The sequence below is a fragment of the Leopardus geoffroyi genome, chromosome C2 (genome assembly GCF_018350155.1).
Source record: "Leopardus geoffroyi isolate Oge1 chromosome C2, O.geoffroyi_Oge1_pat1.0, whole genome shotgun sequence".
Taxonomy (NCBI): Eukaryota; Metazoa; Chordata; class Mammalia; order Carnivora; family Felidae; genus Leopardus; species Leopardus geoffroyi.
Genome location: NC_059333.1, coordinates 120933323 through 120956503, shown reverse-complemented (window position 1 = coordinate 120956503; position 23181 = coordinate 120933323). Strand labels below are relative to the sequence as shown.

General features: G+C 39.2%; 1 protein-coding gene across 2 annotated transcripts in view; it reads left to right on the top strand.

Annotated features, from left to right (window-relative positions):
• Window positions 1-7585: 7585 nt before the first annotated feature.
• Window positions 7586-23181, top strand: part of LOC123611459 (U2 snRNP associated SURP domain containing) — a 55474-nt gene continuing 39878 nt past the window's right edge. Inside the window, exons 1-4 of one of the 2 annotated variants that reach the window (XM_045503395.1) lie at window positions 7586-7772; window positions 16342-16386; window positions 18070-18201; window positions 20969-21067. In XM_045503395.1, the coding sequence (XP_045359351.1) occupies window positions 7728-7772; window positions 16342-16386; window positions 18070-18201; window positions 20969-21067 (321 nt within the window). In that variant the 5' untranslated portion in view covers window positions 7586-7727. The remainder of the gene's footprint in view (window positions 7773-16341; window positions 16387-18069; window positions 18202-20968; window positions 21068-23181) is intronic. The other variant, XM_045503394.1, reaches the window with a different exon arrangement.

The following is a 23181-nucleotide window of genomic DNA, read 5'->3' as shown; positions in this document are numbered from 1 at the left end:
GAGAAGCAGAGCAAACCTCACTGTAAAGATATTATCTCTAATGTTGTCTCTAATATTTTTGTTATCTCTAATATCTAGTGAACTGTTCTCCCCCAAATAACACAGTATACCATGGTTTTATCACATTTAACTTCCCCTTCTAAATTATTTTTTTAGCACATTTTTTAGCAACAGCACTAGCACAATTGTTCAGTGAAAGCTTGGTGGACCACAACAGGGTATTAGAAAGATTTTTCATTGTAACAACAAATGTGACAAGAACACCAATATTACAGAGGTTCCCTATGTGTTCATGGGATACCTACAAAGGATGGTGGGTATTTTGTTTATCGGCTGCAGCAGCGCCACCAGGTGGCAAAACAGTAAATGATGTTCATAGTCCATTGAGCCTGCCTGTGTAGAAATCACACAATTCTTGAAAATTGTTTTTTAATTGGGGATGAGAGGAGAGTTGTATTATTTCAAAATTTGTACATGAAGGGAGACTTTTAAGTCTGATCAAATAATAAAATTTTCATTTTCTTAAAATAAGACAACATTGGGGCGCCTGGGTGGCTCAGTCGGTTAAGCAGCCGACTTCGGCTCAGGTCATGATCTCACGGTCCGTGAGTTCGAGCCCCACGTCGGGCTCTGTGCTGACAGCTCAGAGCCTGGAGCCTGTTTCAGATTCTGTGTCTCCCTCTCTCTGATCCTCCCCCGTTCATGCTCTGTCTCTCTCTGTCTCAAAAATAAATAAACGTTAAAAAAATTTTTTAAAAAAATAAGACAACATTTTGTTAAGGTCCTCATTCTCCTCTCTGAGCAACTTCTAGTTAACTCCTGGGAGTTTGTCCCAGAGTTGAAGTCTTGAAATTGAGACAGATGTGCCCAAAAGTGTATAGCACCCTTCATGAGGTCGTCCCTCTCCTTTTCTGCAGTGCCAATCTTCTAAGCTCTCCTAAACCACCTCTGATAAAGATTTCATTCATTAACAAATACTCAGTGAGTACCTGCATGGTGCTTACTCTGTTCTAGGCACTGCAGATATAGCAGCAAATACAACAGGGTAAAATTTCAGTCCTCACTTATGACACTCCTATTGTGACACATTTGTCCCCTTTATGCCCTGTTAAGTCCTTGACAATAGAGACCTGTCTTACCCTTCTTCGCTGGAACCATACCCACTGAATTCCCCAGTAACAATTTCAGAACTCAGTTGGTTTGAGATGACTGTATTTATTATGACCCTTCCCATGGGATCTGATGGAATCAAAGCTGTGCCTGGCAGCCAGGGGACAAAATACAGAAGCAGAAAGTTCACTTTAGATCCTGTGGTGGACTGAATAATAACCCTCCAAAGAGGGTTGCATCCTAATTCCCAGAATCTGCAAACATGTTAATTTACATGGTAAACGGACTTGTGGATGTGATCAAGTTAAGGCTGTTGAGATGGGGAGATTATACTGGATTGTCATCGTGGGCCCAGAGTAATCACAAGGGACCTTTTAACAGGGAGGCAGTAGAATTAGAGTCGGACAGAAGATAACAAGGATGGAAGCAGAGGTCAGAGAGGAGAAAAGATGTTATGCTGCTGGCTTTGAAGATGGAGAAGAAGGCCAGGGAGTGTAGGTGAAGTCTAGAAGCTGGAAAAGGCAAGGAAAAGGATTCTCTAGAGTCTCCAAATGAACACAGGCCTGCAGGCACATTTTAGACTTCTGACCTCCAGAACCATAAGATAATACATTTGTGTTGCTGCTATAAGCCACTAAATTTGTGGTAATTTGTTACATCAGCAACAGGAAACTAACCTAGATTTCTACATGTCCTCCCTCCAGTTTGCCCTCCTGGCTGCCCATTCTTTCTGCTGCACAGAGCAGAACATTTCTACTTTGTTCCCTTATTTTTCTAAGTCACTGAGATGTGCTGGGTTTTCTTAACACAAGCCTATAAGTGTTTCTCTAACCATCTTGTCTCACCATTGGCATTGTTTAGCATATCCTCAGAGTCCTCAGCTTTTCTATGAGAATTTAAAATTCTGTATTTTCAGTTCCATGGTTAGCTAAAAAAATTGTATAGAATTCAACTCACAGCCCAAAAGTTAGCCTCTTCCTGATAAGAACACTAAAAGCATTCTCATTAAAGTCAGGAACCAGACAAGGATATCCATTAGCGCCACTCTTACCTTATTATTCTGGAGGTACTGGCTGTTATTACACAAGAGAAAAACAAAAAGATGGGGGGAGGGAAGGGACAAGAGGAGGTAAACTTGCAATTATTTACAAATGATATGATTGTATACCTAAAAGACTAAGAGGAAAAAAAAACAGAAAAACTATACAAATAATAAAGGCATTCAGCAAAGGGACTGGACACATTTATGTATGGTAATCACCATATGAATAACGATTACTTAGGACATATATACATAATGGAAAAACAATCTATTTGCAGTAACAACAGAAAAGATAAAACAAATTAGAATAAAATAATAAGAAATATACAAAGCGGATATGAAGGAAACAGAACAAAACTTGAAAAAGAAGAAAAGTATGCCATATTCTTTGATAGAAGACTTACCATGGTAACAATAAAGCCTTTTGTGTTTAAGACCACTACAGTTGGACTTCTGTTATTGGCAACCAAGTGAAATTGATAAGGGAAATAATCTTGTTTCATTTTCTCTTCATAACTTCATTCTTCACTCAATCTTTATATTACTTGGTGTTGTCTTTAGGATTTCAGTCTTCGTGGGGATATGTAGGCTTCCCCCCAGCAGAAGGCAGGTCCTAAGTTGAAGCCTGATCTCCTTGTGTTCCAAGCCAACGCCACCTTTAGACTACCAGGTCATAGTCAGTGAGGACTCCCTGGAGATGTTGCCCTTTGCTAGTTGTCTCAACTTGCCATGGGCACCGTCAGTACAGTTTTGCCACAAACACCCATGTACACACATATGCAGTCACTCACTAAGGAACACCATTTCCAGGATACCCCATCTAGATCATCTTAGGTTTTCTTGTTGATAAAACAATTGTTACATGGTAGCATGCTAATGGTAATCTTCTCACCAGGATCACAGCTAAAATAGCAATTTTTATTATCTTTTAAGTGTCACGAGCCCATTCTTGGGCTATATGCTTGTTGACACCATTTATACATATCTTTTATTTCTTAGGCATTTTTAGTTAAAAAAATTTTTTTTTGATGTTTATTTACTTTTGAGAGAGAGTGCATGAGCAAGGGGCAGAGAGAGATGGAAACACAGAATCTGAACAGGTTTCAAGCTCTGAGCTGTCAGCAGAACCTGATGCAGGGCTCAAACTCACAAACTCACTCAGGCGCCCCAGGCATTTTTAGTTGAAAAAAACATGCCAATGCTAAAAAAAAAAAAAAAAAAAAAAAAAAAAAAAAAAAAAAAAAAAGCCACTGCTAATTACTATTGTCAAAAGAATTCTAGATACCATCAGTAAGTAAGTTGGTGGGGGAGGGTAGAAAAGGGAGAACCTGCTATTACCACTGAAATCTTGTCAGGCTAGCATGCTCAAGTGGGGCAGACAATCAAGTTTATCAGAAAGAATCTTTAATTTCACACAGAACACACCCTCCTTGAAGGCTATTCCCTGACTATTCCTAGAAGCAGCTGGGATGTCTCTTAACAGAAGAGCTAAGTCTGATTTTAGCTGTTCTTTTCTCTCTCTTATCTTCTTTTTTCAAAGCCTGGCACATGCTAGAAATTCAATAACTGCCAAATAAACAAATGGATGGGATTGTGCTTTCATCCGACTCTATCCTGAAGTCTAGACAGGAGGGAGAAGCTGCTTGAAAAATTCCGGAGAATGAAAGTGCCACTAAGTAGGAGCAGTCCACTGGCACCCTGCGGCAGATTTTGGCTTTGGGGCAATCGTTTGTAAGATCTCTGTCTTTCATTGTGTGCAGTGGTAAATGTTGCTTTTGTTTCAGCCTCTCCAATCTACCCCCGCCCCCACCCCCGCCTTGTTTTAAAAGAAATTTAACATTTGGGAGGTCCTAGGCACTAAGCCTTTTGTACTTAATGGATAAGTCATTCTCATTGGTGCTGGGGGAGGGAGTATTAAACATTTTGTTTATCACTAGTAAAACTTAAATTGTGCATGAGGATTAGAAAACTCAAATGCCTACAAGCAGGTCAGGTGTGGGGCATTTGTCTACAGTGTGTGTGTGTGTGTGTGTGTGTGTGTGTGTGTGTGTGTGGTGAAGGCATGGTGAATTACAGTGTGCAGCTCCCTTCCCAGAAGGCCCTTGTGGCTCACCTCCACTGAATTGTTGCCAGACTCCCATTTTTCAAGAAAAGCCGGAAACCCTGAGTATAAAAGAATAAAATCTCCCAATTTGAAAATGCTAGCTCAAATTTCAAAGAAAAAATCTCCTTGGTTGAACCAAATAAAACACCTCTGTGGACGGCATCTGGCACTATTTTGGAATCTCTGTTGAACACAGCTGCAGGGAGAACAGATGACAGGTGTGGGACTAGAGACCCAACACAACAGCCAGAGACAAAGAGCCTGGTTTTAGTGAGATTGTAAAAAAGAAGTACTAATTGTAGTAAATTCTATGATTTTCTTAACCAGTTATGTGTTGTCCCTTGGCAATAGTAATTGTGAATCTAAAAATTTCAGATTCTGTAAAATTCCATTTGTATGATTCATGCTGTCATCCTCTTTAATTTGTGGTTTGAGTAATAGGGCCAATTTCATGACGTATATGTGTGGAGGACAACTTTGCTCATAACCATGATTGTGAGTTTTTTAACATGTACTTAATTAGGCCTTAATAAAGGCCTATGTATTACTTCCTGTCAGGTCACGTTTGTCTGGCTTCTTCTGGGATCTTACTGTATGAAAAAGAAGAGAAGGAGGAGGTCTGTGTTCCCTTACTTCTAACTCTTTAGGAGTAGAAATTTGGCAAAAATTATTTTTGTGAGAAGTAGAACTTTGAGGATTTTAATGAACAGCATGCAGTTATTCACTTTATAGTGATAAAGTCAGCCTGCAGCATGTCAGAACATGATGAGGTACAGCCAATTCCAATCCTTCTTTCATTTCAGCTGATTTCACTTTCTAACCCTAGACTGTAACCAATTAAGTGTGATGAGCATTTGGGGTGGGAAAGTATAGGTTCCTATGGAAACAGAAGCAGAGTCTCTATCTTAGGCTTGATGGGGAAGGGAGGTCTGTGAGACTTCCTGGAGGAAGTGACATCTTCAGTAAGAGTGTAAAATTGATTCACTTTTAATTAGAGGCCAGGGTGAGGGTGGGGGAAGTAGAAGCCCAGAATTTAAAAAGTGTGACAAAACCCGAGATTGGAAATAAATTCAATTGGACTGGAGGTTGCAAATCATTCCAATTTAGTTTCAAGGCATAGCACTTTTCACTTTCTGATCATGTCTTGTTTGCTCATTTATTTACTGTGTGTTCTGCCACCCCCATTCGCCCACCCAAAACAGGAGCTCTAGCCTGCTGATCCCTCAGTGCCCAGCTATACGACGGTTAATCTTTCCTGAGGCCTGCCATGGGTCAGATCCTGTTCTCAGTGCTTCCCTCATGCACCCTACCAAGCTCCTTTCCCTCTCCTCCCAACACCAACCAGCAGACAAAATTTTACTTCTTCAGAGTTGGCTCAAATGTTCCCTTCTTTGTGAAACCTCCCCATCTCTTTACAGCACCCTTACTCTCAGAATTACCCCTTTCAAAGTTCCCACAACTATTGATCCTTCCTTGTGGCATCAGTTTAATTCTGCTCTTTCTCTCTCCCATTCGTCATTAAGTTTTAAAATCATATGAAGACAGTGATTTTTACTTGTCTCTATAAACCTCTCAAAACTTCGGGCAGGATTTTGTACACAAAATGGGGCTCAAAAGTATTTCAAGTAAAGGAATTAAGGAGAGAAAGTGATGACTCCTTCTTCCCTTCCTGCAGTCCTAAGAGCAATTTTTTTTTTTTTTAACATTTATTTATTTTTGAGACAGAGAGAGACAGAGCATGAACAGGGGAGGGTCAGAGAGAGAGAGACACAGAATCTGAAACAGGCTCCAGGCTCTGAGCGGTCAGCACAGAGCCCGACGCGGGGCTCGAACTCACGGACCGCGAGATCATGACCTGAGCAGAAGTCGGCCGCTTAACCGACTGAGCCACCCAGGCGCCCCTAAGAGCAATTTTTTAAAACTTAAAATCTGACACCACAGCCCTACCTAACCCTATTGAAGCCCACTCTTCATCTTCAGACTAGAATTCTAACTCCTAAGCATGCTGCTCGCTTCAGGGCCCTATGTGAAATTGCTCCCACTCATCTCTCCAGCCACAACCCTCTCTATACCTCTTCTAATAAAACTTGACTGCTTATGGTGGCTACACAATGGGCTGTACTGATTCATGTCACCAGGCTTTTATTTCAACTACCCTCTGCCTGGAATGCCCTTTCCATTTTTCTTGACTGGCTGGGTTCAGGCATGACCTTCTCAAGCAAGTTTTCCTTCTTTGAATACAGATCCTATTAAGAACTTAAAGAAAGGAGGCACGTGGGTGGTGGAGTCCGTTAAGCATCCTACTCTTGATTTCTGTTCAGGTCATGATCTCACGTTTTGTGAGTTCGAGGCCCGCATCAGCTTCCGTGCTAATGGTGTAGAGCCTGCTTGGGATTCTCTCTTTCTCTTTCTCTCTCTCTCCCCCTCCTCCGCTTGTGCACACATGCTCTTTCAAAGTAAATAAATAAACTTAAAAAAAAAAAGAACTTTAAAAAGATATTAAGTACAGAAAAGTTTACGGTCTCCTCTCCATTTGTGATTAAAAAGGAAAAGAATACTAAACCATGAAATATTTTATTTTTAATTTTTTTTGAAGTTTATTTATTTTGAGGGGGCAGAGAGAGTGGGAGACAGAGAATCCCAAGCAGGCTCTCGCTGTCAGCGCAGAGCTACTCGGGCTTGAACTTGCAAAACCCCCAAATCATGACCTGAGCCAAAGAAACCAAGTCGTGTGCTTAACGGACTGAACCACCCAGGCGCCCCCATGAAATGTAATTTTAAATGACACACAGCTTACATGTATGCTAGATTTAGAATACTGTCTACTTATGCTTTTCTCTCACTTTGCCTTTCTCTGCATGTACCCAATTGTAGATACCTCCAACAGTCTATGGGATAACTCCACTGCCAGATTCTCAGTTTGAGTTAAATGCTCTTTTTCTTCGCTTTCCAGGCACCGTTCTATCTGAAAGTAACGTGCAAATTCCAAGTTTGCCTTTCGCACTGTGGGGTAAGCTCCAGAGGTGGCGCAAACACCGTCTTTGGCCAAGGAATGCGAGACCCCCTGGCCCCCCAGTCAGCTCCCTAGCTGACCAGTGCACATCTTCTTTAAGGAGCCGTTCCCTCCTCACCCACGAAATTCAACTGGCTCGCACCTACTAAGGGCTGGCGCCTGGAAGACAAATGAAATAATAGCCAGCCCTGAAAGTTAAAAAAAAAAGGAGATTCTCTAAATTCCTGGACCGCGATATACGACAGGCAACCGAAACACACAAAATTCAGCGGAGTGGGCGGGGCCGGGGAAATTACTGACACCGGAAGTCAGGTGGCACAGCTCCGCCCGAATTCCCTATCTCGGCAGTCGACTATTCAGCCTTGAAGGCGCCTCTGGCGGGCTCCGCTGAGATCCGCTGTTTCGGCGTTCGACTCGCCCGTGCTGCTGCGGCCGCCGAAGGAGGGGCAAAACTCAAGATGGCGGACAAAACGCCAGGCGGATCTCAGAAGGCCAGTTCGAAGGTAATTTCTTAGAGGACTTCATAAGTCAGTGAGTTTATCACTGTCATCTGGGGCCTACAGACTCTTCTGGCCAGCGGGAGGAGATTGGGGTGGGAGTCCGCGTTCTGGTCAGTACGGTAGGCCCGGGCGCCGACGCACTGTGGTGCGCAGGTTGAGAGGCCTGGTGTCTCCCCTTAGTCCTAGCCTGGATTTGGTTGGAGGCTGGCGGGCCCACGGCGGGTGGCGTGAGTCGTTCGGCCTGCGTTTGGCACTGGAGGGAAATCCGGGATTTAAACTGAGGTCTGAAGCCGTGAAAAAGCGCCCCTGTATCCCTGTTTGTGGCGCTCTAAGGCCGCCGGACAGCACCTGGGAGAGGCGGGAATCTCTTTCCGGTGCTTAAGTGTTTTCCTCTCTGTCCTCGGTTCTTTGGTCCTAGATTTCACACGCTTCCGGCTTCCTTCAGTTTACCTCAAACCCTCTCCAGGGAATAAATAACATCTAGGGCTGCAAGTTGTGAGGGGAGGACCAATGGTGGAAGGACGCGGGGTGGGAAGTGCAGAGGCGGGAGCAGTTCTCCTTTGCAGAGCTGCCTCATCAAGGTTAATGCTACGCTCTACACGTGGTCTTGTATCGCTTACGAGGAAGTACAAAATGAGCGCTCCTTTTGAGGGTTCACTTTCAAGAGCTCGGGATCCCCTGCATCTCCATGTTGTGTGTTCCTCCTTCCATAGACTTGGAAGCCACTTTAGATTATTAAATTGATTTTGAGTTAACAGGGAAACGTGTGCACATACTGTGAAACCATTGAGCTGTACAAGTAGTTTAGCAGCAGTTAGGTGGTGGTTAGCATCAGGTCTTAGTTGCCGTCTTGGGCCGATCACTGATTGTTTTTTTGCTTTGAGTTTCTCAAGTCCAACATGATATTAAAAGTAGTAAGTACTGCCTGAAATAGTTCTTAAGCTTTTGATGCCAATGCAATAAGTTGTGTAACAACACTTAAAGGTTCTAGGGACTGTTATATCTTGCAGACGTGTATGATTATAAGTTGGTTGTTAGGAAATTAAATTTACGGTAGACGGGGCGAGCCTTAGTTCTGAGAAACATAACCAGCACATTTTATACCTGCTTTATCAGTTTCTGATAAATAGAATCTTTGTGCCATTTTGTGGATGATGTTTGTAATTAGCTCGTAACTAGTAATGGCTTTAACAGTCAGCCTTTAATTTTGTAGAAACTATGGTTAGAGGACCAGTTTTGGCTGTTTTACATCCCACTTTTACTCCTTGTCAGTTTCTTCCTTCCCCTGTACGTTTCCTGTCGGTGTGGACGGGAATAGTTGGGTACATCACTCGGCTACTTAACAGATTCACAAAAACAGGCCTGCTGTTAGGGAACTATTGGGATAGTTCGAGCATAAGCTTCATGATTTTAGTTTGTTTTCAAAGTCATATTTTAAGTATCTCCTATTTGAGGTTTTGGATACATTGAAAACATTTTAATGTGTATGTTCAGGCTTCCTCCTAAAATAGTACTTCTCATGGTTGTGAGGGAGTAGCTGTTTCTATAAGTAAATTGTTGGATCTTCCAGTAATATCTTTTCAGTTTATATATTGCTTTAGGTTATCATCAGTTCATGCTATTACGAGATTCTCTACCAGTGTCTGTGAAAGGGATCAGGGTATCTCAGGACTCAAAGGATATCGGTGTAATTTTTCCCATTAGTATGGAGGGCTGTACGATGCAGTTAAAGATTATGGATTTTGATGACAAGCAAAAGACCTTTGGGTTCAAATCATGACTTGGTAATTAATTGTATTTGTCTTATTAAGGCAAATTGCTTAAACTCTTGCACTTCATTTTTCTCATTTGTAATATGGATGTAAATCTATTTTTTACAGAGTTGATGTAAGGATTAAGTGAATTACTGTCAATAAAGTACATAATAAACCTTAGTTCCTTTTTCCCCTCTCCTTTTTGTCCTTAGAGGAAATAGAAAGTACTTACTTTTCAAAATGTTGTATAAATTCGAATCCTAAGATTTTAGAATCTAAGTCATCAACTATCATATAATGATGCCCAGATTGCTGCTTTCTATTTCTCACACAAGTGCTGAATTTATTGGAGAGAGTATCAGATCATTTTGGCTAATACTATAGTATTTGGAATTTCTAGTCTTGATCTCTGTGGTTTGGTTTTCCTTCCTCTGGCAGAGCAGATGAGTGACCCATTCTACAGTACAGATGGAACTTACAGCTTCTTCTGTTTCTTGCTCATTCTTTGGTAGTTAAATTCCCATTGATATAGTTCAGGATGCCTGTTAATCATGTTTCTACACATCGAGGAGAGTGTTAATTCAAATATGTACAAGGGAACGGAATGTACAGCATGGTGACTATGGTTAATAATACTGTATTGCATATTTGAAAGTTTCTAAGAGAGTAGATCTTGAAAGTTCTCATCACAAGAAAAATTATGCATGGTAACATGTTAACTAGGCTTATTGTGGTTATTAAGTTGCATATCTGAAAATAATATGATGCATGTCACTTGTACTTCAATAAAAATAAATTAAAATGTACGATATGCAGGATTTTGATGGCAAATTATTTGATGTATCTTAATTGTTTCCTATGCATTTATTTCTGTTTATCACCAGATGAAAATACTGCTTTAAAGGAGAGGGGTGTTGGTGCCATGTTGTAGCTTGATTTTGGGAGGAGAGACCATAATCGTTTCCTTAGAAAAATTGTTAGACGCATTTCCTTGGACTTTAGTTTACAAAAATTAGTGTATTATTTTGATTTTAAAGATTTTGTTTGCTTGTTCAGCAAAATGAGGATAGGCAGAGAATGCGGTATTTTCTTTCCTTCTGCGTTTCCTGTGCTGGTTACACTTGCTAATATAGTGCAATTATGCACCCTTTTATTTCCCTCTGTGACAGTTTTTTTTTTTTTTTTTGCCATAGTGTAAAAAATTGGCTTAGGTAAATTGAGCAGGTAGAGCATACTTCCTTGGACTACCTTGGCTTCCTTCGACGTTTACTGCTGAATTGTTTAGAAAACTGTTAGAATTGCTGATTAACAAAAGTATTTTACTTCTTTTTTTTTAAACTTTTTTTTTTTCTTTAATTTTTTAAAAAATTTATTTATTTATTTTGAGACAGACAGAGACCACATGAGTGGTGGAGGGCTAGAGAGAGAGAGATGGGGAGAGAGAGTCCCAAGCAAGTGTCCACACTGTCAGAGCAGAGCCTGATGTAGGCTTGAACTCACAACTCACAAAACAGTGAAATCATGACCTGAGCTGAAATCAAGAGTTCAACACTTAACCAACTGAGCCTCGCAGGTGCCCCAAAAGTATTTTGCTTCTAAGAAATGAGTAAAATGAGGTTACATTCAAGGCTTGTGACCCTTAGATATTTATTACTGTCTGTGTTCCTTTTTTTTTTTTTTTTTTATACACTCTTTTTGAGAGAGAGAGTACACATGCGAGCCAGGGAGGGGCAGAGAGAGAGGGAGACAGAATCCCAAGGAGGCTCCAGGCTCTGAGCTGTCAGCACAGAGCCCAACCTGGGGCTTGAACTTGTGAAGGGTAAGATCATGACCTGAGCCAAAGTCGGATGCTTAACTGACTGGGGCGCCCCATGTGTACATTCTTTTGATGGTATCTGAAAATATGTAAGGTTTCGATATGGTAAAACATTCCAAACAAAACACAAACCTTGAAAATTATGTTCTTTATGGTTTGCCATTTTTAGTTTAGAGTGAAACTTTATTATGTTATGATTGTAACTTTATCTTAAAATATAAGGTGGATAGTTTAATGAGTGGAAGGTTGTCTTTTTGGGGGGAGAGTGGAATTATGAACTTCCATTTTCTTGGTTGGTGCTCTTTAGAAACTTGAGTATTTGCAGCTCTGGTGCTTGAATATGACTCGATACGGTTTTTAAAAATTCTCATCGGATTGATTGTTTTCTGAAAGTCCAGTTTTAATTTTCTTTTGGTTTTTATTCCTGAAGCTTTATTCTTCCTGGAATGTAAACTTATGGAAGATACTCATTTGCCTTAGAAAGAGAGGCTCATTTGGTATGCAAGTTGAAGACTCCTGCCTCTCTACCAGTTTTTTACAAAGAGCATCATTTTTTAAAAATAAAAACAAAAACTTGCTACGGGATATTAAACTCGAAAACACTAATGTTATAGATAACTTGTCTCTTATACTATCATTAAGCTTTGACATTTTATTGCAGACCAGCCATGTGTTAGATATTTTGCTGAAATAGCTTTTCAAAAAGGAAGATGATATTTGCTAGTAGCATTTGATGCTATTTGGTCCTGTTAGATGTCTCTTCCTTGAGGAGTTAAAATTTTTTACTGGCCTTTCCTCAGTTTGGCCTAATTACAGGACATTCAAAATGTTCTTAAAACTTTTCATGTATTGATATGGTTTTGGATGTAATTTTAAAGATCATTTCATGGGGTACCTAAGTGATCCAATCCGTTAAGCCTCTGACTTCAGCTCAGGTCATGATATCACGGTTTGTGGGTTCAAGCCCTGTGTCGGGCTCTGTGCTGACAGCTCAGAGCCTAGAGCCTGCTTCTGATTCTGGGTCTCCCTGTCTCTCTGTCCCTCCCCCACTTGCGCTCTGTCTTTCTCAAAAGTAAATAAACATTAAAAAAATTGTTTTTTTTAAATAAAGATAATTTCAGGTTTGTTATTTAACTTTATCATATGTGGTACATGTCTCAGTGATCTTATAAAGTGTTTTTTGAGAGGTAGACCTTAGTTTAGTTAGCCTTGGGAGAGTGATATTAAAGTAGGTAGTTGCTACACTTGTTAGTGAGTGGACAGCATAGTATGTTGACAGTGGAGTGTAACTTAATTTTGTTGGGTACGTACTTGTTCCTGCAGGTTAGGTCAACAGGTATATTGAGGCTCTGTCACTTGGCAGATCTTGTGCTTGACTTTGAGGAAGAAAACTTTAAGACTATACAAACTGGGGAGCATGCTGTTTAGTGAAAAAAAGTCAACACATAATAGTACAAAGCAGAGGTACCTAAAAGTTTAGAGACAGAAGTGACCGCTGGTTAAATGGAGGGTGGCAAGGAGGAGACTTGAAGAATAGAAGAATTTGTGTTCTTTTGAACAATAAGCAGAGGTTATAAAGAGATGGGTAAGGTAAAGAAAAATCCAGGAAATAGATTCGTAAATGGTCTCTTATTTAGCCAGTGCATAGGGCACTTGCATAGGGAATAAAAGTTGCTGAGATGCAAAGGTAGGTTTGAAATAAATAGTGGAGATTTTGAATGCTATGAGTAAAATTGGAAAGCCATGGAAAATTTGAGGCAGGAAAGATTATTGGGACATACTTTAACAAGGATCTGGGAGTGAGGAGGACCAGTTTAAAGATTATTGCAGTGCTCCTGATAAATTTTGAGGATTGTTTCAGAAATCTCACCTCAGATCTTCTCTGGGAAGCTTTTCGTAACAACTTCGCCACTCCCATTATACCTTGCCCTCTGTGCTTTTGTGGCCATTGTTTTACTTGACTCTTTTATTAGCTCCTGAAGATAGGAAGTATGTCTTATTTTACTTTATAGTATCTCTACTGTAAGACACAGTACCAGTAGATAGTTGAAGTAAGGGAAGATCTAGACCATAATGGTGTGTTTAGAAAGGAAGAGTCCCCATGGGAGAGCTGTATTAGAAGTGGGATGAACAGAATTTGACTCACATGATTATGAGGGGATAAAGGAGTCCAGGATGATTCTGTTATAGGGCTGTTGCTGGCCAACACTTATTGAACACTTATGCACCAGACACTGTTCTAAGTATGTACTTTACCTGTTTTTGTCCTTCACAACAATCCTGTGAGGCAGGGTGCTCCTCATTTTACAGATGAAGGAAGTAGGGCCAAGGTTACAAAACTGGTAAGTGTTAAAACCAGGAAGTCTTATTCCAGAAACTGCTCTTAAAAACATTTTACTACTTCCATATTATGAGTGATTGAGAGATACAATCCAGTATCAGAAATAAGGCTGATAGGAGAAGCTAGTTTGGAAAGAATTTTAAATATATTGGGTTTGAGGAGCTTGCAGACATTCAGGTGAAAATAACCAGGAGGTAGTTTGAGAACAGATGGGAATCCACCCGAGGTACTAAGGTCAAAAATAAGGAATTAGAAGTCATCTCAGTGCAATAAAGGTGTTGATATGCCGCCTATGGAGAAATTATTAAACTTGTGGAGATGCAAGTTGTTGCTTTAGAAGATGAGAGGAGAAAAGACATTTTAGGAGTCAGTAAAGGGAATGGAAAGCTCAAGGGGCAGAATGGCAGTGTTGGAGGAGTGTTGCTGTGGCTAGCCTGCTGAGTTGAACCAAGTTTTTATTCTCAGCCACTAGGATGTAGTGCCATATGGTATAGAATAGTTGTTTTCACCTTTAACTCCTTAGCAATCATGAGAACAAATGATCCTTTTTACTTTTGGGTGTTCTTGCTGTCTTTCATCACATCTGTACTATCTGCTTTCTCTATCCTGAGATAAATTTCTCCTGTGTCTGCTTCTTTATTGTCTCAAGCTTCCCTTATTATGCCCTTTGATTTCTTGCTTTTGGGTCTTTTTCATTTGGATGAAAAATTGTGCTGTAGACCTCGGAAGATCTTGAGGTATCATTAATTTGTTGTTCTTCAGTTAAAAAACATAAAAACCAAACTCAGGACAAATGGTAGTCAGTTCTAGGTTAGGAAGAGGGAAGGTCAGCTTCTGTAGTAGCATTACATTTACTGTTTACTAGGACCATTAGCTTTAGAAGTTGGTTATTCTTTTTAAAATCTTATTAAGTACTATTTGTATATCTCTAACTCTTCTTAAGTCTAAAGAAGTTCCATTCTGAATGCAGTGTAGTTATAGCTCCATATCAGTGGGAAATACCTGGTTTGCAGTAAATGTGACCAATGCCATCTTAGGTTAATTGAAATCAGCTAATGCATCTTCCTAAGCCATGCTGTTATTTTTAAGTCCTAGAAATGATTTGAATGTGGTGGCATAGAAGTTTAAATAGCGCTGTCTTATAAGGTCTTGAGTGTTTACTTATGTGGGTGAACTTTAGAATTATTTTTGGTAACTTTGTCCCAATGCAAAGATTTCCCTTTGGGGTATTGAGCTGTTGAAATTGCGTTAAATATATAAATAAATTTGGTTATAATTGACATTGTCTTAATAATGTTTATTCCCATCCAGGAATATAATGAGTCTTTTCAAAAGGTAACATGAATAATTGAAGCCTTCTATAAAGTTTGTGTTTTCTTCATCTGGGTTGTGTACATTTCTTTAGTTGGTTTCTAGGCGTTTACTGCTTATTGTTACTATTGTGATTAGGATACTATTTTTGTTACCTACTAGGTTAATATAGTATATTGGCAAGCAGTTAATTTTTTTTTTTTAAATGTTTGTTTATTTTGAGAGAGAGGGAGAACTAACATGCATGCTCTCACATACCCGTCTGACTCTGGAAGGGCCAGAGAGAGGGAGAGGGAATCCCAGACAGGCTCCTACTTAGCACAGAGCCTGATGTGGGGTGTGATCTCGTGACCATGAGATCGTGACCTGAGCCAAAATCAAGAGTCAGATGCTTAACTGACTGAGCCACCCAGGTGCCCCTCTTGGTTTCACTTTAAACATTTAAATACATATAGAAATAAGTCAAATCTCGTTACCTAATACCTCGCAAAATAAAAACAGCTCAGTGACAGAGTTAAATTCTGGGACTCCTAGTAAAAATTTCAGACAGATATCACATGTTATTTAGTTAATAGTCTTGCAGCTTGGCTTTTTTGTCTTTAGATGCATAGTGGAAAAAAATAATATTGTATGCCGTATATAATTTGATCTGTAGGTCAGTTAGGAAAAATATGAAATTTTACCAGTTGCCATTGTCAGGAAGTGCCATTATTTGAAGACTGAATTCCTTCTGTGCAACAATCAGCAACAGTGGCATGCCGAATTAGGAGCAGCCCCCATAAAACAAGTTGTAAATGGTGGCCAATTGTGGATTTGATAATAGGGTTTTCTTTTTCTTGAACTATTTGTGCAGTAGCATTTGTACCTTTTACATTCAGGGTTTATGTGTGGATTTTCTTGTTATTAGAATCTGCTCCTTAAATGACCGGGTAGTTGGAAGGAGGGGAAGTTTCTTTGCTGTATAGCAAGATGTTGCTGTTCTGTCAGTGTTGTGGCAGTAAACAGTGTATCTTATGACTTGGGAAGAGCTTTTACACAAAAATTCTGTTGTAAAATAGTGGTTAGTTTTCCAGTCTACAGTTTAAAAGGTTTAACTATGCTTCAGAGATATCCCACTCTCATTTACATATTTTGGCCCATATGCTTCCTCAATTTCAAAGAATTGACTTGCACATTTATTTGGTCACAACCTTTTTATAAGTCATAGGTTGCCTTTGGTTTTATTAGCTGAGGAGAAATTGCTACACGTTTGGGAAGATTAAGTCTGTATAACCTGAGGCACCCTTGTTTTGTTAGCATAATATATTTTAGGATCATTTAAATACTGACTTCCTTTTGTAATAATTGCAGACCAGATCATCAGATGTTCATTCATCTGGATCTTCAGATGCACACGTAAGTGTAAAAGGTGATCTTTGTCTTCTTTCTCTTTTCCTTCCTTCCTTCCTCCTTTTTTTCTCTTCCTCCTTTCTTCCTTCCTTCCAGCTCTATACCCAATGTGGGGCTCAAACTCATGACCCCCAGATTAAGAGGTACATGCTCCACCAGCTGAGCTAGCCAGGTGCCCCTTGTCTTTTTCTTTAACATTTTGTTTCTCTCTGTGTATATTCCTACGTTTATGATTTTGCTTGATAAATAGATAACAGTTATATTCTGTGTGTCCTTTTCTATCATGTTTTTAGCTAGGTGCACTCTTTTTTGTGTGTTCTATTTGCACAAGTTGGCCCCCACAGACCATGTTAGAAACCAAGTATATATTGCACAAGTATATATATGTGCTTATAAAGTTCTGTACATATACAAATGTGTGTACTTGTACATTGACTATGGTTTGCATTATACACACTTGTTCTTTTCTCACTGCACAATAAATATACCTATTGGAAATCCCCGCAAGTCAGCAGTCACAGCTCTAATCTGCTGGCATCATTCCATAGGGGAAGGTACAAATTATTAAGCTGTTTCTCTATTGATGAGCATATACCTGTTGAAAAGCTTTTTGATATTTTGAATAATTCCTCAGTAAACATTCCTTTACATGTTATTACAGCAGTGCTCAAAGTCTGGTTTCAGACCCTTGGGGGTTACTGAGAATTTTCCAGGGGCTTTGTGAGTTCAACTATTTTAAATAATACAAAGATAATATTTGCCTTTTTCATCATGTTGACATTTGCATTAATGGTGCAAAAGCAATTGATGGATAAACTGTTGGCATCTTAGCATGAATCAAGCCAGTGTTGTCAAAGTGGACCAATAGTCATTGTATTCTTCCCCACCTGGCACAGTAAAAGTAGAAATATGCTAGTTTCACTTAAGAATGTTCTTGATGAAGCAGTAAAAATTATTAATATTTTGTCCTTGTGTATGGGTCTCTGTAATGTTCTGTATGATGAAATGGGAAGTACATATAAGGCACTACTGCTTATCAAAGTGTGATGTTTGTCTTGAGGAAAAGATAATTGCCAGATTATTTAAGTTGAGAAATGAAAACTGGCTCCTTTTTTCATGGAATACCGTCTTTACTTGAAGGAACAACTGACAAACTGGTTAATCAGACTTGGGGGTTTAGCAGATATTTTCGTGAAAACTTAAGGGAACAGATCTGTTACTCCAAAGAAAATAATTATTTGTTACTGATACAAAATTTGAGCTTTTGGGTCTAAGTTAGAATTTTTGGAAACTTTTTAAAAAAAATTTTTTTTTTTCAACGTTTATTTATTTTTGGGACAGAGAGAGACAGAGCATGAATGGGGGAGGGGCAGAGAGAGAGGGAGACACAGAATCGGAAACAGGCTCCAGGCTCTGAGCCATCAGCCCAGAGCCTGACGCGGGGCTCGAACTCCCGGACCGCGAGATCGTGACCTGGCTGAAGTCGGACGTTTAACTGACTGCGCCACCCAGGCGCCCCATAATTTTTGGAAACTTTTAAGGACTTTTCTGATAAAATCAGTGGTGATATTAAGGGATGAGAGTTTTGATAGTGTATAGTGAAATTTGTCACTATTTGGACATTTGGGTTATTTGTACTTTTAGTACTACATATGTGATTTTTAAAAACTTGTTTTACTTTTCCCGAAGATGGATGCATCGGGACCCTCAGATAGTGACATGCCAAGTCGGACACGACCTAAGAGTCCAAGAAAACATAATTATAGGAATGAGAGTGCCCGTGAAAGCCTTTGTGATTCTCCTCATCAGAATCTCTCAAGAGTAAGTGTTGATAAAGATGAGAAAAGATTAATGATTTTAATCTGTCTTGATCAAATTTGGTAGTTGAATATTTTGGTACTGGTTGTTTCATCTTGCACTATTTGGAAATAGCATTCTTTGTTGTATTTGGGTTAATGATAAACAAGTTCATGTAAGGAAATGTTTTTTGTAGCTAATATGTGAGCTAGATTTCACTTAAAATTTAAAATTTTATTGAAAAAACCAAGGAGTGTTTTTGATATAAAATGGTTAATAGTCAGATTTATTGTTCCTCCCTTATAACATTTACTGAACCAAGTGCCACATGACAGTCACTGGAAATAAACAGATGATTAAAACACAGTTCTTGCTCTTGGAGAGCATATAGTCTTGCCCTGGGAAGTAAACAGGAACAGGTACTGTTCACTCTGGCTAGTGTAGTGCCCAGGGCAATATGAGAACCCAGAGAAGGAACTTCTTTACTGTATGTATCTGCAAAGTGTTCTCACGCTCTTAGTCTTTTCTATTTCTTTTTTTTTTTTTTTTTTTTTTCAACGTTTATTTATTTTTGGGACAGAGAGAGACAGAGCATGAACGGGGGAGGGGCAGAGAGAGAGGGAGACACAGAATCGGAAACAGGCTCCAGGCTCTGAGCCATCAGCCCAGAGCCTGACGCGGGGCTCGAACTCACGGACCGCGAGATCATGACCTGGCTGAAGTCGGACGCTTAACCGACTGCGCCACCCAGGCGCCCCTGTCTTTTCTATTTCAAATAGTTTTTCTTGTGATTAAATTTGGGATGCTAATATATTAATAAAAATAAAATTTGGAAATATAATAAGACAGTTATCACCAGCCAATATTAAAATTCGTAACACTTAATTTTTCTTGTTTAATGTTTCTAAGCATAAATATATTTTCATGGATGATTGTATTTCTTTTTTTTTTTTTTTTTCCAACGTTTATTTATTTTTGGGACAGAGAGAGACAGAGCATGAACGGGGGAGGGGCAGAGAGAGAGGGAGACACAGAATCGGAAACAGGCTCCAGGCTCTGAGCCATCAGCCCAGAGCCTGACGCGGGGCTCCAACTCACAGACCGCGAGATCGTGACCTGGCTGAAGTCGGATGCTTAACCGACTGCGCCACCCAGGCGCCCCGATTGTATTTCTTTGTGTAAACATTCCATAGTTTCCTTAACTATTTTTCTGTTAAGTGTGTAAATTTAGCTCTTAGGATATAAATAAAATTGGAACCCTTCCAATTTTTTTTTGGAAAATTATGGTTTTCATTGAATTTGTATGTAATTTTGCTGTTTGAACTTCTTTTTAAATGTTTATTTATTTTGAGGGGAGTGAGAGAGCGTGAGCAGGGGAGGGGCAGAGAGAGAAGGAGATAGAGAATCCCAAGCAGGCTCACTATTGTCAGTGCAGAGTCTGATGTGGGTCATGAACTATGAGATCATGACCTGAGCTGAAATCAAGAGTTGGACACACTTAACTGACTGAGCCACCCATGCACCCAACCTTTTGTGTAAATTTTTGAAGTTAAAACCATAGATGCTGGGGTACCTGGGTGGCTCAATTGGTTGAGCATCCAACTCCTGATTTTGGCCCAGATCATGATCCTAGGGTCCTGGGATCAAGCCCTGCGTCAGGCTCCACACTGAGCATGGAGCCTGCTATGGACTCTCTCTCTCTCCCTCCCTCCCTCTTTCTCCCTGTCTCTCCTTGTCTCTCCCTCTCCCTCTCTCTCTCTTCCCCCTGCCAAAAAATTAATAAATTTTTAAAAAGTGCCAAAAAAGAGTCCCCAAACAAATCCAGAGATGTTGAATGATGAGCAAACATTTTTCTTTCTACTTTGGGGAAAAAAATTAGTTTGAATCTATTACTGAAACTTCATTTTGACTTTGGGGTTATAAACGGTTTTATTTTTTTCAGTGACTTTAATGTAACTTTAAAATAGTTTATAGCATTTTACTCTTCCATTTTGCTTCTCTCAAGGTCAAGCCTATTTAATAATCAGGAATTTGATAAAGTCTAATTTGTTATTGGTTAACTTGTCATTTTGGTAGGCAAGAGTGAAACGTTTGGATTTTAGTTACAGATTGATATTTTAAGTTGTATTTAATAGACGTTCCTCTTAAGTTTATGAATCAAAGTCTAACATTCAAATGAATAACTGAACAGCTAAAGGTCAACAACAGTTTTACTTCTGAAATCTGAAATTCTGTGATTATGTTTATAAAAACAGTGTTGTTGATGAAGAATGAGTTAATTTACTGAATTATAAAAGGAAGTGATGTGATGTAGTACCTGAAATGGGGGTTATAGATGGTATTTAGATTCTTGCTACTGAACTTTGGAAATACATGCTGCCTTCTCCCTATTTGAATGTCTGTTTTCCATCACTACTTCTTTTCCTCAGAATCATCTGTACTTTTTCTCAAGTGCTTTTCCAGCAAGTAGGCTGACTGAGTCGTAAGCCTTGGCGTCTCCCTCTCTGCTTTATTTTTACCTTTTTAAAAGAAAATGGCTTTTGTGTGTTACTGACCTTGAGTTAGCCAATGAAGACATACGTTAAGGAATACTTTACATCAGAATCAAGCCCAATGGAGGCACTTGATGCTTAAGAGTAGCCTCAGCTTTTCTGCTTTACAGTGAAATTTCTTTTTTAAAAGTCATCTAATCTGAAGACTTGATTACCACTTGAAAGCTGTATCAGTTGAGTTATAGGTAGCATTAAGAATGTGTATGTAGTAAATGTATGCTTTTTACTTCTTTTCACAGCCTCTTCTAGAAAACAAACTTAAAGCATTCAGTATTGGAAAAATGAGTACAGCTAAGAGAACTTTAAGTAAGAAGGAGCAAGAAGAATTAAAGAAAAAGGTAATGTTTAAATTGCATTTTGAGTTATCCTTGGAAATGTGTCTAAGTAAGTGCATGTACAAATAGAGAAATGCTTTTGAAAGTTTCTTGACCTCAGGGTATTCTCAGTTCCCACCACCAAGTCAAGTCTGTAACACAGAGTACATTCAGAGGAGTCTAGTTTGTATCCCTGTCCCCTCCACCATTTCTTATATGTAAGTTTTGGTTATTCTCTGGTCTGTTCTTTTTGTATAAGTAACTCTGTATAAATATATACTGTACTCCTCTTTCCTAGATGATCAATAATATGCTATATACAGTGTACTTTCTGCATTTTGCTTTTTTCACTTAACATATCTCAGAGGTTACTGCAGGTATATTGAAATATCCTTTTTAAAAAAAATTGTTTTTAATGTTTTTATTTATTTTTTGAGAGAGAGAGAGAGAGACAGAGTGTGAGTGGGGGAGGGCATAGAAAGAGAGGGAGGCACAGAATCCGAAGCAGGCTCCAGGCTCTGAGCTTTCAGCACAGAGCCCCATGCGGGGCTCAGACTCAAAAGCTGTGAGATCATGACCTGAGCCAAAGTCAGATGCTTAACTGACTGAGCCATCCAGGTACATGCCCCCCGCCCCCTTTTTTTTTTAATAATAACCTGTGTAGACATACATTAGTTTATTCATTAAAATTCTGTTGAGGGCATTTTTATTTTGGTCTTTTGCCATTACAAATAGTGCTGTTAATGGATACTGTTATGCATGTGGGTTTTTTTTTGCTAGTTTATCTTTGGGGTATATACGTTTAAAGTTCATATATTTTGAGAGAGAGAGAGGGAGCGAGCGCGCGCATGCACACTGAATGGGAAGGGGCAGAGAGAGAGGGAGAGAGAATCCCAAGCAGGCTCTGTGCTGTCAGCATGGACTCTGTGGGGCTTGATCTCATGAACCATGACATCATGACCTGAGCCAAAATCAAGTGTCCAACACGTAACCAGCTGAGCCACCCAGGCGCCCCATTGGGATATATTTCTATAAGTGAGGTTACTGGGTTGAATGGTAAATGCCTAAATGTAGCTCTGTTGGGTGTTGTCAGATTGCTCTCTATAAGGGCAGAGCCATTTTGCATCTCTGTCCATAATGTTCCTATAGCCTTGCCAACAGAGGATGTTTTTGAAATTTTGCCAATCTGCTAGGTGACAAATGTTATCTCAGTGTAGTTTTAAATTTTTATTTCTCTTGTATAAGTAAGGTTGAACAGCTTTTGTGTTTGTATCTGTGAACTATCTGCATGTATCTCAACCAGTCTTTCCAGAAATTTGTAGGTCATCTCTTTTAAAAACTTCATATACTGAGTATATTAACACTTCGTGATACAGGTGCAGTGTTTTTTTTCCCAGTCAATTGTCTCTTTATTTTGTTTCTGGTGTTTTTTGGTGTAGAAACTGTTTATTGTTAGGTAATCAGATTTATCAATCTTCCCTTATGATTTCTAGTATTCCATTATTGTTCTCACTCCTAGCTTATAAAGGAATTTCCTCATTTTTTAAATACTTTATATATAGTTTCATTAAAAAAAATTAAATCTGATTCATTTGCAGTTTCTCCTAGTATGTGTTGCGAAGAATTGGCTCATTTTTATCTTTCTTTTTCAGATAGTTATCAAGTTATCCCAATATCATTCATTGAAAAGTCCCATCTGTTCTCCCTTGAGTTGAGCTATTCCTTTTATTGAATACTAAATTTCTGACTGTTATTGGATTTATTTCTTTGTTTTCTATTCTCTTCCATTGGCCTTTGATGCATACATATTTTGGGGACATTGTGAAGAGTAATAACTGCAATTTTAAGGTTCTTTTGAGATTTTTTTTTTAAATGCCAGCTATGGAGATATTGCTGCTTCAGCTTGTAATACTCATGTCTTTGGTGGTTTGTACAGGAAATCTTTATAATCACTGAATTAAATCATCGTGCTTTGGAAATGTTAAAAACATTAATAGAGTAATATATTTTATATAGTTGTCATACAGTTTGACTCCTGCTGTCTCTTTTTTAATTTTTTTTTTTTTTTTAACATTTATTTATTTTTGAGACAGAGAGACAGAGCATGAATGGGGAGGGGCGGAGAGAGAGGGAGACAC